Source organism: Quercus robur, chromosome 4, assembly GCF_932294415.1.
Source record: "Quercus robur chromosome 4, dhQueRobu3.1, whole genome shotgun sequence".
Classification (NCBI taxonomy): Eukaryota; Viridiplantae; Streptophyta; class Magnoliopsida; order Fagales; family Fagaceae; genus Quercus; species Quercus robur.
Window position 1 is genome coordinate 55,653,787 of NC_065537.1, and position 16,904 is coordinate 55,670,690.

The 16,904-nt window shown below is 34.7% G+C and overlaps 1 protein-coding gene across 1 annotated transcript; it reads left to right on the forward strand.

Annotated features, from left to right (window-relative positions):
• Positions 1-8,746: 8,746 nt before the first annotated feature.
• On the forward strand, positions 8,747-16,642 carry LOC126723022 (transcription factor UNE10-like). Its single transcript, XM_050426200.1, has 7 exons — positions 8,747-9,064; positions 9,185-9,953; positions 10,377-10,478; positions 10,834-10,899; positions 12,413-12,757; positions 13,504-13,622; positions 15,507-16,642. The coding sequence occupies exons 1-7, from the start codon at positions 8,973-8,975 to the stop codon at positions 16,060-16,062; spliced, it is 2,049 nt and encodes a 682-aa protein (XP_050282157.1). The 5' UTR covers positions 8,747-8,972; the 3' UTR covers positions 16,063-16,642.
• The last annotated feature ends 262 nt before the right edge of the window (positions 16,643-16,904 follow it).

Genomic DNA, 16,904 nt, shown 5'->3' on the forward strand with positions numbered 1-16,904 from the left:
ATTGATGATTAGAGTAGTTCTATGATCACAAACTATTTCAAAATTTTTTGTCACAATTGTGATGTGACAAACTATAAATAATTGCTTATCACTTTTACTTAGATTCACTATTCACATATTTTTTAATGCAAGATAGAATTTCTACTCTAGTCTAATTTAAGTATATATGTATGTGAAACTCCTTCCTGGAGACTTGAATTTCAACCCCTTACCCCCACACTTCACAAACAATTATACTTATAGAGTAACCACCATACTAAAAATACGTAGCAGTCACTATTCACATTTTTCAACATCATTATAGTTGTTACAAAAGAAGTTGGGTAATTATTTGCGGTATTACATTTTTTTTTCGGATGACTAGTGAATACTCTCAATGGTGACTCAGATCAGATTAGATGTGATGTGAAGAGTGAAAGAAAGCGCGTGGTGGAGACGTCTAGTGAAACCAGGGCCTATGTAGTAGTAGTGTTGTGGTAATATGTATGTAAAGAAGATGTACACGTGCAAAGCGATATCGTCATCCACTCAGCAGAGAGAAATTAAAAAAAGACACACAACGTCTTCCACTCTCTTCCAACACTTCATTTCCCCACGCGCAGACTTTTTTGCTTTGCTTTTTGCTGCTATTTTCCACTCGAATTTGAAAAAGGGTCCCACCACCCCGTTATAAACTGCACCACAACTTTTTTTTTTTTTTTTTTTTTTACTTAAATGCACTTTTAGTCTCTACATTTTGACGTTTTTTCATTTTAGTTCTTACATTTTATTTTTTTCACTTTTAGTCCCTAGATCAATTAACGCGTTCCATTTTGATCCTTTCCGTTAGCCCACTACCGGAAATTGCTTAGGTGGCAGTCGGAGGGATTAAAATAATAATAAAAAGGCCACATCACCAATGACACATAGCATATAAATTTAAAAAATTAATTTATTAATTTTAACAAATTTAAAAAACATAAAAACAAAATTTAAAACATAAAAATACATCAATTTGAATCAAACACACAAAAAACCCAGAATTGTGGTGACTTTTTTTCTCTCTCTTCATTCTCTCATCTCCTCTCTCTCTCTCTCTCTCTCTCTCTCTCGTGTTGCTCTCTCTTCTCTTCAAACCCATTCTCTTCAAGGCTAAAACCCATGGTCATGAACACCATCACTAGAGCCACCCATGGCCGGACCCACTGTCACAGTCCACTGCAAGCCACCACCCACTCTTATTATTTCTCTTCCCTCTCTTCCTTCTCTCTCTCATTACAGATCAGCGGATGGTGTCAAGATTGGTGTTTAGGTTTTGGTTGTTTGAAGATCGGCATTTGGGGCGTGGAGATCGGCCTTTGCCGTAGTGGAGATCGGCGTTTAGGGTTTCTATAAGGCGTGCAGATCAGCGTCGGCATGGTGGAGATCGGCGGGTTGTGGAGGTTATGGGCCGTGTGGGTCGTGTGGTGGAAGTTTTAGGATGTGCGGGTCATATGGTAGAGGTGGGTTGTGTGGCAGTGGCGTGGCAGTTTCTGGGTTTGGTTGGTAGTTTCTGAAAAAGCAACCCATGGTCTCCACCAAGCAAAATCCAAACCCACAACAAACAAAACCAATACCCACGGCAAGCAAACCTAGACCCACGGCGAGCAAACCCACAACAAACCAACATTGAGCAAACGATGAGCAAAATACATGCAAACGGCGAGCAAACCGAAAACCACCAACCCAGATCGCAACCACCGAAACACAAGACTAACACACCAAAACCCAGATCGCAAACCGAAAATCACCAACCCAACTACCACCCAAATCGGCCAGCCACCACCATTGAAACCCAAATCGCTACCCACTGACCAAAATCTTAACCCACTACACCCAAATCACAAGACCCACTGATCCACAGCCCCTCCAATCCACTGCCAAAAAATCGAGAGAGAGAGAGTCCAAGAAAGAATAAAGAAGAGAGAAGAGTGAGAGAAGATGATTTTTTGGGTTGTAAGCTGATGACTAATGACGGATGTTCTTGGGTTTAATTTGATTCAATGGGTTTAATTTTGAATTTGTGTTCTTGGTTTGATTTTCTGATGTATTTTTATGTTTTAAATTTTGTTTTTATGTTTTTAAATTTTGTTAAAATTAATAAATTAATTTTTTAAATTTATATGCTGATGTGTCATTGGTGATGTGGCATTTTTATTATTATTTTAATCCCTCCGGCTGCCACCTAAGCAATTTCTGGTAGTGGGCTAACGGAAAGGACCAAAATGGAACGTGTTAATTGATTTAGGGACTAAAAGTGAAAAAAATAAAATGTAGGGACTAAAATGGAAAAACGTCAAAATGTAGGGACTAAAAGTGCATTTACGTCTTTTTTTTTTTTAGCTGCCCAAACTCACTTTCCCACAACTCAAACTCAGTTTGATGTTCAGTTCATCCATTGGTATGTATATATATGGAAAATTTTAGGTTCATTGAAAATTGTGAAACTTGTTTTTGTAGTGTAGTCAGAAAAAGGCCAAAATTGGAAATTAATTCTGTTCGTCAAACAATATAATTAGAAGGCACTGTTATTAAATTATATTTTTCCTAACATATCAAGTTTAAAAGACTCGATTTAGGGCTTATAAATCGAGTCTCAAAGACTTGATTTCAGTGTTCTGAACGCATCTGATTTAACATTTTTTTCATATGGCGTCTACCTGAAAATCGAGTCTCTAAGACTCGATTTATAAGCTGACCCAATTTAATTCCCGATTTTGGCCAAAAATGAAGATACAAAAGAGACCTTGTCCCATCAAAAAGAAAAAGAAAAAAAAAAAAAAGAGACCCTGTGGACATGACCCCTCCATCCAAGCCAACTGGACATAATAGACTGAGCCTAGAATTATTGATTCCTGGTCCTACCTACTCAAATAAATATGCTTGACTAAAGCAAACCTCAAACGTAGAAAAGGAGAGAAGTTTTGAGCATCTTCAACCCGTGACTCTGCAAAATCAGAAAAAATAAATTATGTACTTTGAAATTTTTTTTCCTACCTGCTCCTTTAAATTCTACAAGACAAACCAATAGCATTCACTCTAATTTTTTTTCCCTATCCACTATAGCTTTACTATCTGCTAGGATGGTATTGTTTAGTGTCAGAGATGCTTTCTGTTCAGTGTTCACCCACTGATGACTGAACTGCCCAATTGCTCTGCCCAACTTTTGAGTGTAAATAGGATAGGAAAATAATTAATTGAACATTCTTGGGCAGAGCAATTGAAGACTCCAGACACTTGAAAATCATTGTTAACGTTATACAGGTATAAATAATTAATTGAACCTTCTTGGGCAGAGCAATTGAAGACTCCAAACACTTGGAAATCACTGTAGATATAAATGGAGTCTTTAAGACTCAATTTTTAGGTAAACGCCACGCGGAAAAGCGCCAGTTCAGATCTAATCAGAATATGAAAATCGAGTCTTTGAGACTTAGTTTATAGGCCCAAAATCGATTCTTTAAGACTCGAGATGTTAGTATGAAATATAGTTTGAAAACAATGCCTACTAATTATATTGTTTGGAAAACAGTGCTAGTTTCCAATTTTGGCCTCGGAAAAAAGAGAAACTGTTGCTTCCCACAATTTAACTTCAAAATATCAATTTTCTTTTATGGCTTTTGTTAAGGTATGCTCTAACTGTAAGGGCAATAGCCTATTAAATAATTAATATATATTTTTTAAATAAAATTAAATTGCCCAAATATATCTAAAAGAGCGTGCACATAACCATAGTAAATTTGTACGGGTAAGCTAATGAATCATTGACACATATTTTCTTCTTTGAAAACTGTGATTTATTAATCTTTAATAAATCACAATTGGAGTGGGGATAGAGCATGTGTATGCATTTTGCATCATCAAAGACCATTTTATATTTTACTCAAAAAAAAAAAAGAGACCATTTTATTTATTTTGCTAAAACACTAGCTTTTATATCATATCAGCCCAAGCCTCCGCTCCATGGACTAAGTCTCAGAAAATCTCCCATTAAAAACTGTAACAATATTATTTTGGACTAGGTCATAATACAGATCAAACACAACTAGGCTCCACAAAAGCCCAACAAATCTTCCACTTGGAGACTAGTTTAATCACCAACATCAATCGCAATCCTCTAAAGACAATCCCTCATCACTGCAACTCATCTTCCTGTCCTCAAGCTAAAAGACTAACTGAAACTGTACATAACTTCAGCCTCTCAATAGTGACACCCTTAGTCAACATGTCTGCCAGGTTCTTAGATTCTCAAATCTTCTTAAGTATTACCAGTTTATCTTCAACAAGGTAACAAATAAAATGGTATCTCATCTGTATATGCTTCGATTTTGAATGAAAAGCTGAATTTTTAGCAAGAAAAATTGCACTCTGACTATCACTGTGTAGAATGCCCAACTCTTGCTTCTTACCCAATTCATCCAAGAAGCTATGTAACCAAATCATCTCCTTTTTAGCTTCAGTCGCTACAACATACTCAACTTCTATAGTAAATAAATCAACAATCTTTTGTAGATTTGAAGCCCAAGATATAGCTATTCCACCTAGAGTAAATACAAATGCATTAGTACTCTTTCTACTATCAATATCACCTGCTAAATCAGCATCTACATAACCCTGCAGTTTTAAACTTGCACTTGTGAAGCAAAGACATGTACCTGTTGAGCCTCTCAGATACCTCAGAATCCACTTAACTGCCTCCATATACAATTGTACAATGATATAAGAATTGTCAATGAACTTAACATAGCAACAATGATTAGCTTCACATCTCTTGAACCCAGTTCTATTCATAAAATTATCAATTTTTTTGTACCACTGTCTTGAAGCTTGCTTTAGGCCATACAAGCTCTTTCTCAGTTTGTAGACTAAACTCTCTTGTTCCTAAACAATAAACTTTTCTAGCTAACTTATGTAAATGTCTTCCTCCAAGTCACCATGAAGGAATGCTGTCTTCACATCTAACTGCTCAAGATGTAGATTCTCTATAGCCACCATTTCCAGTACCAGTCTAATTGTTAACATCATCACAACTAGTGAAAATATTTCTGAGTAGTCAATGCCCCTCTTCTGCTAGAATCTTTTGACAACTAATCTGGTCTTGTAGCTTTTGCTACCATCATACTCATTTTTTATTCTGTATAATCACTTGTTGTGCAAAGCCCTCTTTCCTTCTGGAAATTCAGTCAGTTCCCATGTTTGATTCCCCAACGAAGAGTCCATCATGTCCTTCATGGCTAACTTCCACTTGCTTGAATTTTCATCTTGCAAGGCTTTATCATAACACTTTGGCTCACCAGCATCAGTCACTAGGAGATAATTTAGAGAGGGTGAATAACGTTGTAAAGGTCTAATGATCGTAGAAGATCTATGGACTTCAGCTACAGGTGTACTTTGATTTACCTGCAAATTTACATTCTCCTTTTCTTCTTCACCCTTTTTCTGGATAGTATTTTCAATCAATTCATCTAAGTTGACAAACTCAGATTTCTTCTAATCTATCTCTGTATGATCTGGCACTACAATTGATTTGTCCTTGTACATAATTAGGTCATTAAATATCACATTTTCTGCTTCTAATGATTTTTCAATTTTGTTCATCTCAAAATTGATAGCCAAATTTCTTATCACCATAGCTAATAAAATAAAACATATTTTAGACTTTGCATCAAGTTTACTATAAGCATCAGAATCAAAATGAACATAAGAAATACAACCAAAAATTTTTAAATGTGAAAACTTTACCTCTTTACCGCTCCAAACCTCTTCAGGAATTTTGAACTCCATGGGAACAAACGATCCTTAGTTTATCAGGTAAGCTGCAGTATTAATAACATTAGCCCAAAAAGTTTTTGGTAATTCAGCATGCAACATCATACTCTTAGCATGCTTATTGAGAGTTTTGTTCATGCGCTCAGCCACACCATTTTGCTGTGGTGTCCTAGGAATGGTCTTCTTCATCCTAATTCCATGTACAGCACAATACTCATTGAACCCTCCATCTATGTACTATCCTCCATTGTCTAACCTCATACATTTTACTTTCAAATCTGTTTTTGTCTCAACCATGGCCTCCCACTTCTTAAAAGTCTCAAATACATCAGATTTATTTTTCAAAAAATAAACTCATACTTTTCTACTTGAGTCATCAATGAAAATGATGTAGTACCTTGTGTTGGGGTTTATGCCCTAAAATCCAATTTATTGGCATGTCATAAATAATTAAATTGTTAATTATATGAGACTATCTATAAATAAACTAATGAGATATTATCTTAGTCCATGAGATGCATAGTATATGATTTAGTAACAGAAGATATAAATCACAAGTTCTTTATAAACTCAGAATTTTAGTTCGTAGTCGGTAATGAGATTGGACATTTCATATGCAAAGACTATAATATATCAACTAAAATGATTTGTCTTGATCATGGAAGTGGAGATTTCTAGTTGATATGTTGATATGTTTTAAGAGTTAAGACATATTGAACTGAACCACTGTGAGATTTATTATTCTCCTAACGATTGCCAAATGAATAATAAATCTCACGACTTCTATTTACATCAATCCTGGGAGAATAATGAACATGATCATAAGGTGTAGGTTGCTTTGATATATCAGAAGTGAGATCTAAAATCACGATCAAAATCTCAGTATGTTGGACAACCACATTTAATGTTGATGGAACATATATTCTCAAGATGAAATTCATAATCTCTTAACGGAGATATAAAATAGTCACATGAGATAAGTTTAATGGGTTTGGTTATTCAGAGTGTTGGGCCCAATCATTTTAGTAAGGAGTTACTAAAGTATATATTTATGAAATTAGATTTCATAAATATATGATGAATAACTTAAAAGATTAAATCAGGTACTCAAGGATTAAGATGTAGTAATTTTCAAAGTGGCAGTCAACATTCATAACTTTGTATTACTACAAATATTTTAATGAAAGGGTTGCATGTATAATAAAATCTCGGGATATAATTTATTAATAAGGCCTAGAGTGTAATTATATTCATATAGTGGTATTGAATATAATTAATGGTAACTTTAAATTTGTCAAGAGTTGACAGAAAAGCCCAAGGCTCGTTGGAGCTAGAGTCTTATTTATTCCCTTTTGGTCCACTCCAAGCCACATACTAAAACCTAATTGGAATAGTCCAAAAGGCTAGCCCAATTAGATAATCAGTAAAATATAAGGAGAGAAACATACAGAATTTTACAAGAGAATTCTAATAAAAGTTTTCCTAAGGAATGAAATGGTGTATATGTAAGTGTAAGCCACTCTCTTATTCTCCCATTAGAAACTGATTGAGAGACCACACTTCTTGGGTATTAAGTGGAATTGGAGTGAAAATTAAAAGTGTTCCTAAGTACTTCTAATATTTTGTTTTGAATTTCACCATACCAAGGTACGCTTTCTTGTTTTTAAATTCTGAAACTTACATAGTACATATTATCAATTGCAAATAAAGCAAATCCGTTAATTTTCCGCTGTATATGTTTTGTATGCAATACAAATATGTATTTTTTCAACAATTTTATAATGCACCCAATATCAAATGTTCTATTTTTTTTATAACTTCATTTAAAATAATATAAACAATTCATTAAAGTAATAAAGGAAGCAAGAGAATTTAAGTTTTTTAATTGAAGGAAGAGATATAATTTTAATAAAATATTATATTTAATTTTCAACAATGTGCTACAGTCAATTGGTATTTATACTAGTTTACTATAATTGCAAAAAATTTAGCTTTAACTTCTCTAATAACACATGATTTTTTGGTTCTTTGGTGGGAAAATAGTTTTTTTTTTTTTTTTTTTTGGGTTAAAATACAATTACCATTGTGAATATTTTTATTGTTTTTGTTAAGTTTTTTGGTTGGATAGTTGCTATTTGGGTGATGCTAGTTAGGTTTATTATGGAAAAAAGGGGCCTAAGGTTTTGGAAGGGGCTAACTACAAAAATAAAAAATATTATAACTAAAAAAAAAAAAAAAAAAAATTGGACCCAAGGGAGCTCAGGCCACCTTGGGCCCCCACCTAGGTCCATCCCTACCATCAGCCACTCCATTAACCTCTCAATATATGTGAGCAAGAAGGAAGATTCACTTGTGAGTAAAAAGGGATCTGCAATCATTAATTAAAACATAAAGCTATGGCGCATAAGCACCATCATGTGTTATTCATTGCATAACTAGAGTAGAATCTATAAACCAAACAACAACAATAATAAAAAAGGTAAAGATATTTCATAATTATAATTTAATAGAGGAAAATAAGTAAAATTTAGATAAATATCTACAAATTATATGCAAATAACATTATTCCATTTGTTTCTACAAATAAAGAAGTTATTCCATTTGTATATTAAAACTACTTTGTTATATATATGTAGTATATAATTTTTTTGAAGATGGAGAATGTCTCCTTTGTCTGATTTTTACCCAAAGAAGAAAGGATTTCTCTATTTAGCTGGTTTTTTTAATTTTTGCTTTTATTTTTTTCAATAATGTAAAGGGAAAAAAAAAATGGTTCACGTCCTTTTGGGCAAAACAAATATCTGCATTTGCTTTTGTAATTTTGATGCAAAGATACAAACTCATCTCCAATATATAAAAAAGCGTAATTACTAAGAAATATGGCCTTCACAAACTTGGGCATCTAAATTAGCTATATAACCATTTATAGTAGCCATTAGTGAAAGTCCTATTGATACCCAAACCAAAACTTCTCTCCCTCTCTCTCTCTCTCTCTCAAATAATCAAACTTTTTTTTTCCTGTATTCTCTACCTGTGGACCATATTCTCTCTCTCTCATATACATGATAGTCGCTATAAAGCTTAAAAAATAAGGTAAAAGAAGAAGGAACAAACAACAATATAGTCCTCTGCTGCCCGTCTCTCCTTCTGTACCAACAACTGTTTTACTGGCAACTTCACCCAAAATGAGCCAGTGCGTTCCAAGCTGGGATTTCGATGAGAATCCCAGGCTTTCTCTTCGTTCTAACTCCAATTCCACTGCTCCTGATGTCCCCATGTACTCTCTCTCTCTCTTTATCTATATAAAGTATAAACATATATATAGATATATGTATGTGTGTACCATACTTTTTGTTCGTTTTTGTAAGTTAATTATAGATGCAATCAATTTATGCAGGTTGGACTATGAACTAGTGGAGCTAACATGGGAAAACGGCCAGCTAGCCATGCACCGCTTAGATCCACCACGCGGGCCTGTCGAGCCCATACCTTCTACCACTTCTCTTACCAATTATAATACTTGGGACAAGCCACGCGCTAGTGGTTCCTTAGAATCAATCGTAAACCAGGCCACTCTGATACCCCACCACCACCACCGCAACCATAACAGCAACAATCACGGCCAAAAACCCCGCTCTTTCGATGGCGGTGGAGGTAACGACATGGTCCCGTGGTTACACCACCGTGCAGCTGTGGCCACCGCCACCTCCTCGGCCACCATGACTAGGGATGCTTTAGTCCCTTGTTCCAACCACACCGACGACCAAACCACAACCCAAGGCGGCCTTGGTGGCAGTGGCACGCATGTAGTCGAGTGTTCTACACGCGTTGGGTCGTGTAGTGGCCCTGTTGGTGGTGGTACTCTGACGCATGATCAAGACGAGAATGTCATAATAAAACACGCTAACAAGGAGGCGCGTGTAGCAGTCCCCGCCGCCGCCGTGTCAGCACCAGAATGGAGCAGCAGAGACCAAAGCACCTCCGGCAGCGCCACGTGTGGGAGGGATAGTCAGCATGTTACACTTGACACGTGTGAGAGGGACTTGGGTGTGGGGTTCACTTCCACTTCACTGTGTTCCATGGAAAACACAAGCCCTGGCAAGCCTTGCACTAAGGCCACCACTACTAGTGATGACCATGATTCCGTTTGTCATAGCAAACCACAGGCAAGCTAGCTAGAAAACATTTGATAATCATTTCACCTTTTGTTTTTAATGTACTTTGCTTTTTTTTTTTTAAATTTTTGTTGTTGTTGCAATACAATTAAAACTGAAAAAGCCCTCAAAAAAGATTTTTTAAAAAAAAAAACTGAAAAGGCAATCTTTTACTGTAGATTTGTCAACTGTAACCAGTGAACGATCATTGAAATTATCGCTCATAATTGACTACTTCAATAATTAGGAAATTTATTGGGAAATTGTCATTATAATTGGTGAATGCAATTGAAATCATAGCTTATAATCGACTACTTCATTAATTATGAAATTTATGGTAAAAAAAAAAAAAAAAAAAGTTACGTACATGATCATAATTGATATTTAATTGAGTTAGGTCGGTTGTTTTATTCTTATTTGTTTATTTTTGTGAAGAGGGAGGCAGGTGATGTGCAGGACAAAAAGAAGAGTTCAGCAAAATCCTCAGTTTCAACAAAACGGAGTAGGGCTGCTGCTATTCATGACAAATCTGAACATGTATGTGCTCTCTCTTTCGATGTGGGATAAGGCATTAAATAAAGGAGTGGGGTGGAATAAAAGCCCACCTTTCTTTTTCTTTCTTAAGTGAATAACGCTTTTACTTTTTCTCTAAAAAAAGATGGAATTGCTTTTAAGTTCTCCGACAATGATATGTGTGGGTTTAATTAGAAGAATAAAATAACATATATAAATGGTTAACCAAATGATTGGATATGACTAAATCCACTATACTTTCCTAGTCACAAATGGGTTAGATTTTATCCATAATAGATAGTCAAACCTATAGAAAATTTGGTAGAATTTATTTTATTTTATTGATGAATTTAAGAATATTTTATGGGTGTGTGTTTAGAAAAGGAGAGATAAAATAAACCAAAGGATGAAGACACTGCAGAAGCTGGTCCCCAATTCGAGTAAGGTATGAAGTTCCAATTTTTTGGCTTTTCTGCATAACCTTTATGGTATTTTTTTTTACTCTCTCTTTATATCTCTTGGCTAAGCATTTATACTAGTGCTTTTATCACGTCTACTTTTCAATTCCATCTTATTGGACATAGTATATTCAGCAACTTTTTTAACTAGGAATCATGTGAGTATGTGTGACACTTATACCTATAATAGAGTTCTTTTGTTTTGATTCTATTGTGGAAGAAAAGGACAACTTTAGTGTGATAAGGTTATTCTCTCTTTAGTTTCACATATTAATACACTGTTTAGTCTAGTGTTAAAAAAATAAAAAGCCTCAAAGATTTAGATTAGGTATAGCAGGCAGTGTATGCAAATAGATGTGGTCCACTCTATGTTTGAGTACATGGCTGTGGGTATTTTGGGACTGATCCGATGATTTTAGTCCATACACGCAATGCTATGGGGGACAATTTGACAGAAGGTTGTTAGGTATGGAGACAACTACCTGCTCTTACAATAATCGCTTCACTTGGTAGGGCCTAATTAAGTTTGTGTGAAATCAGTCATTTCCATGTTATTAATCTCTAGTTTTCGGTACTAGTACACTTAAGTAACTTTTGTGTAGAGAGAGAGAGAGAGAGTGAAAGAGAGATTTTGAGTTATGGATACACAGATGTATATTTGAGGTTAACTTAGATATGTATTTTTCCATGTCTGTTCTATGGAGCGGGTCTCTCACAAGTATGTGGATCTTAAATGTGGTCATATGACAACTTACTAATAAAAAGTAAGCATCTCCCAAGTATGTGGATCTCAAACGTGGTCGTATGACAACTTGCTGATAAAAAGTGAGCATCTCCAATGAATTAGGCATCTCTACTCTTTTTCCCACCATAAAATATAGTATCTCCTACTGAGGTTAGCCGTTCGGGAGAATTGGTTGATGGATTGGATCAACACATTTAGAGTGTCTTTTCAAACCATTATTTTATTATTCTACCCAAAGAGGTTGCAAGAACTATTTCCTGCATCCACTGCATCCAGAGAACCAGACTCGTATCTGATAAAGAATGAATAAACAATAGAAAAAAAATATTTTAATGGAATAAATGAAAAAAATAAAGAGTGAAAAATTGGCTATTTATAAAATAAAAAAGGAGGTATTTTGACTTGCTAAAATAGAGAGCGTTGCTGGAGATACAACTTTTGAGCTCTGCATAGCAGAGTTATGTACATAAAATATTGGAAAGTAAATGTAGTGCAGAGATATAAGTACCATATAGTAGACAGAGTTGATCCTCCTGAAAAAACAATGAGAACCAGGCCATAATATTCCTGACTGTTCAATTATCAGAGTGCAATCAATTCTGCAAAAATTTAATTTCATTCCAAGTCATAAACTTTGCACATACACTAGCTAATTGTGCAAGTTGAAATATAATTTTGGTGATGGTACATAACTAGTTTTGGAGAACAAACATTGATTGGTATTCATTCTGAGAAACTTCCTGGCATTACTACAGACTGACAAGGCTTTAATGCTTGACGAAGTGATTGAATATCTGAAGCAATTGCAAGCTCAAGTCCAAATGATGAGCAGAATGAGTATGCCACCAATGATGTTACCAATGGCCATGCAACAACAACGACAGATGTCCATGATGGCACCAATGGGCATGGGACTTGGTATGGGGATGGACATGAACAATATCAATCGGTCCAACATCACTGGCATCTCTCCTGTTCTTCACCCTACTGCTTTCATGCCCATGACCTCATGGGATGCCGGCTCTGGTGACCGGATACAAGCTACTTCACCCGCGGTAATGGCAGACCCCTTTTTCACATTCCCCGCGTGCCAATCACAGGTAAACACGTGTTGGATTCTCTGTTGACAATTCAGCCACAGCTTGACATTCAGTGCATTGTCACATTTTATTGATTTTGGAAAGATTTTGCTTTTTCTTTGGCTTTTCTTATAGTGATTGAAAGGAACCCCTGTTTATTATGTTGAACAACAGCGACTGAGTCATTTGTTGTATACTGATTTCAATCAGGACGAGTCAAATCATATTTTATCTTGCCTTAAGGAGTGTTTACTTTGCTAAGATGATGACAAAATATTAGCAATTATTTGTAGCATAAATCTCGGTCATATTGAAAGATACGATACTTTCTCTAAATTTCTTAAAGTTAAGATTCATTTTTACTAACTTTATAAAAGTATTTAATTTATTAAGTCTTAAAAATTCAAATGACATGACACATTGACACCCCCCACCCCCTGAGAATTGCTTAAAAAATGGAAGAAACAAAAGTTTTCTTTGTAAATTGTTTCATTTCTACATTTTTTTACTTGGTTTTTATGTCATATATGTTGCTGAATTTATAACTGTCAGTTTCCATTATTTGTTTAGAAACTTTTTTGTGTGTGCCTATATTTTAAAGATCTTGGTTAGTAATCCAATGATCTTTGAGATCGTAAAGATGACGATTAGTACAAAATTCATTGCAGCCAATGACCATGGATGCAATGAAAGTATCTAAAGTCTAAAGATACATTAATATATTCCACACTTCAACTCTGTTCTCTATAAATGAGTACCATTTCCAGGTACTCTGCATAAGCAATAAGAACAAAACACAGAGAGCAAAGAGCTGCAAAGTGCTACCACTTCATTTCCCCCTTAGAAGAATGGACACGAAGAAATTCTCTGATCTTCGCCCCGACGGGTACATAGCTATCTCTTTTCTTTAGTTTTTTGTTCTGAGTTTGTTATGAATTCTACTAATAGTTCAAGTCCATTTTTGTGCTAAGTTCTATCCATACCAAGTTTCAACAATAACTTGTTGGTGTTTTACTTACATATGCATTGCTTATGCATAGATGCCTTAATCATTTACTTATTTTGGTGCTTTAATGATTAACCATTGCATATGTGCCTTCAATTAATGTTCCATTTATCTTGCATATCCAAGTACAGTTTGGTGGGAAGTATTTTAAAGTTGTATAGCCAAGAAGATTGTGGCACTAAATATAGAATCCATCTTTAATCTTTTGTTTCTGTAGGACATTAGGACCTGTTCAATGCATTGATTTCAGATAACGAAAAAAATGATCTGAGTCTTTTCTTGGTTTGGATTTGTTTGAAATTTTGACATATATATCGGTCTGTCTAAATTTTACTGTCCGAACTTTCTACCATGTCATTTTGTGTTCGGTGTAATATTTGGGTTTTGTTTTTATCCAATATAACCCGACCCTCCTCTCTGTCTCTCTCTTTTATGGAAACTTTTAGTTTAAGGGCCAATAAAGATGATAGACGTGGAACTTTTATTTAAGGTGCCAATAAAGATTATGGACATTATTTATTTATTTGATTTATTCTGTCTTTTACCTCACCTACTGTTCTTTCATTTTTGTTTTCCATCATTTCTATTTTTGGCATCGTATTTTTATTTTCTAAAATTTGAGCCTTTGTAGTTTATAATTTTTGGATTTTTTTTTTTTAGTTCACCAAATTTGTATTATCATATTGTGAATGTTTCATAATAAAAATTGTATTAATTTAAAAAAAAAAATATTGAAGTGACTAGTTGTCGTAGTCCATACAGATAAAATGAGGCCACTCTCTAACCACAAGACAACTAACTATATTAATATTTATAAAAAATATTATAGAAAATAAAATATTGTGCCCCAATTTTTCTTTTTTAGATTTGATAACCCCTCAAAGCATTTTCTATTTAAGGTGAGAGACTATTTTAACTCGTGTTATATAGATTTTCCTCTCTCTCTCTCTCTGTTTCAACATGTCTTTCGTGCACCCATTTTTGTCTGGACTCCATTTTTTCAAGTTCAAGACCAATCTCTTTCTCATTCCACTCTCTCTATTGTCCATTCCCAAACTGTTCTCTCTTCAAAATCCCACACTTCAACCCCTCTGATAGATTCATAAAGAGCAGTGCAGTTGGCTCTCATCCAAATTTATCTCTCTTTGTGTAAACTTCTGTTTAGGCTTCCAAGAAGTTGAGGATAAGAATTGAAGGAAAATCTTTGATCTCGTAAAAGATTTTTGTTTTCTTAGCTGGGAAATAGTTAAAATTTGGGATTGATCAAATTATGGATGATTCTTTGAGGGTCAACCCATCAAAGTTTGTAACTTTGTTGATTCTTTGAGTTTCTAATTATTTTTTCTATATTGTCAATCCAAGCATCCATCAAATCTTAGATTTCTGGAATTTAACTTAACTAATAATAAACTTTAAACTTTTAAGTCAAAAATTAAATTAAATGAAAAATTAATGCATGAATTCAATGCAACTCATGATTGGAGGTAACATTACCCCAATTTTAGTTAGGAATATGTGATTCACTTCACTACTTTTGGTACAATTATGAGATAAGTTAGCTGCATTTTTAAGCATAAGACAAATATTTGGTTAGTCCGTTCTAAGTCCAACTTTGTTGAAAATTGAGACAATTAGTGTATCTTCACTGTCTTTAATACATGCCAAAATTTGCAAATGCACTGTGACATAGGTTGATTTAATTTCATTTTAAACTGTATGGTGTATCATGTATGTATTCTGAAGCAATTTGTATTCTATTTTTAGAAATGAGCAAGAACTCCATTCATACACCAAATGGCTTGCTGTTTTTGGCTTTATGCTTGGATCTCTGCTTATCTTTCTTGGATGGAAGTATCAAAGCCCAGATGTATCTTTATTCGACATACATGGTGCAATCATGTTGCTCTTAATAATAGATGTATGTATCTTCACTATATCAATGGCAGTGACAATACTACTGAATTTCAAAAGAATCCATCTCCCCTTCTTCAAGGGCGTGTTTCTCATTTCTGGAGTTCTTGCCTGTGACTTAATTTTGTTGATGCTTGCTCCTCCTTTTGGGTGGTTCATCATCACTATATGTGCATCTGTTATGGTATTGTTACTTTATCGATCACACAGAGAGATTCTCCAACGCTGTCAAGAAATTCTTGAACCAATGTGGCACTGCACTTTTGAGACATTCCACGGTTTATGTGATTGGTTTCAACAGAGTTTCCAATCAATCTGGACAGCACCTTCCCAAGCATCCAATGGATCCTCAATGCCTACTCCCAACATGAAGGAGAAACATGTGTTGGGATCGGAAAATAATGTCTAGAGAGATCACATGTTTCTAATTTAATACATTTGGTATGCTAGTACTACTACTATACTATGGTCTATGGTTGACTATTTACGGGGTTCATCCTTATGTGAGCAGGAAGCATGGTATATCAGATGTGTACAAAATAAATTTCTCTCTTATAGATAGATTTGAAATATGGTATCACATTTATAGGCAAAGGAATAATAGAATTTGTCTTGAAGTAGCAGTTGGTTAAAGCCATCTTGAATGATGTTGGTTGGATACAAAGAGCTTTGTGATTCGCTATGAATCCATGTCGAGTGAGTTCTTCAGCTGCTTAACTTATCTTGGTCTTCATCTGTAAGCTTTGAGATAAATTGTAGTTAAGGAGTCAAGTTGGTAGGCTCGGTTCTGGTTGGAGATTGACCTTGGTTGTGCATGGTATCAGCCATTAGGGTTCTAGGACTGCGTAGTCCTTTTGTGTGGGCTGAACTTTCTTTGTAGCTTTGCTGCTAGGTGCTGATGAGTTTTGAGTTTTTTGTATTTTCATTTTGGTTTAATGATATTATCCTTTTCATTCAAAAATATTTTTGGAAAGTTTTGTTTTTAGAAATTTGTTATTATTGTGTCTAATTTGGCTTCAAATCCTCAAACGCAATTACTCAAAGAGATGATTGATAAAACCACATCGATTTGAATACGCTATCTATTAATTGACATTTTACTTTATCATGACCCTAAAAAAGAGAAAACTGGCCTTAAAAAAAAGAAGTTATTTGGGTTTTTTCTGAAAAGAAAAATGACCAACACATGGGTTGGGCCCAAATCATATAGTGATGGGTCCAAAAAATTCAAATTTATTCTTATTACAATCA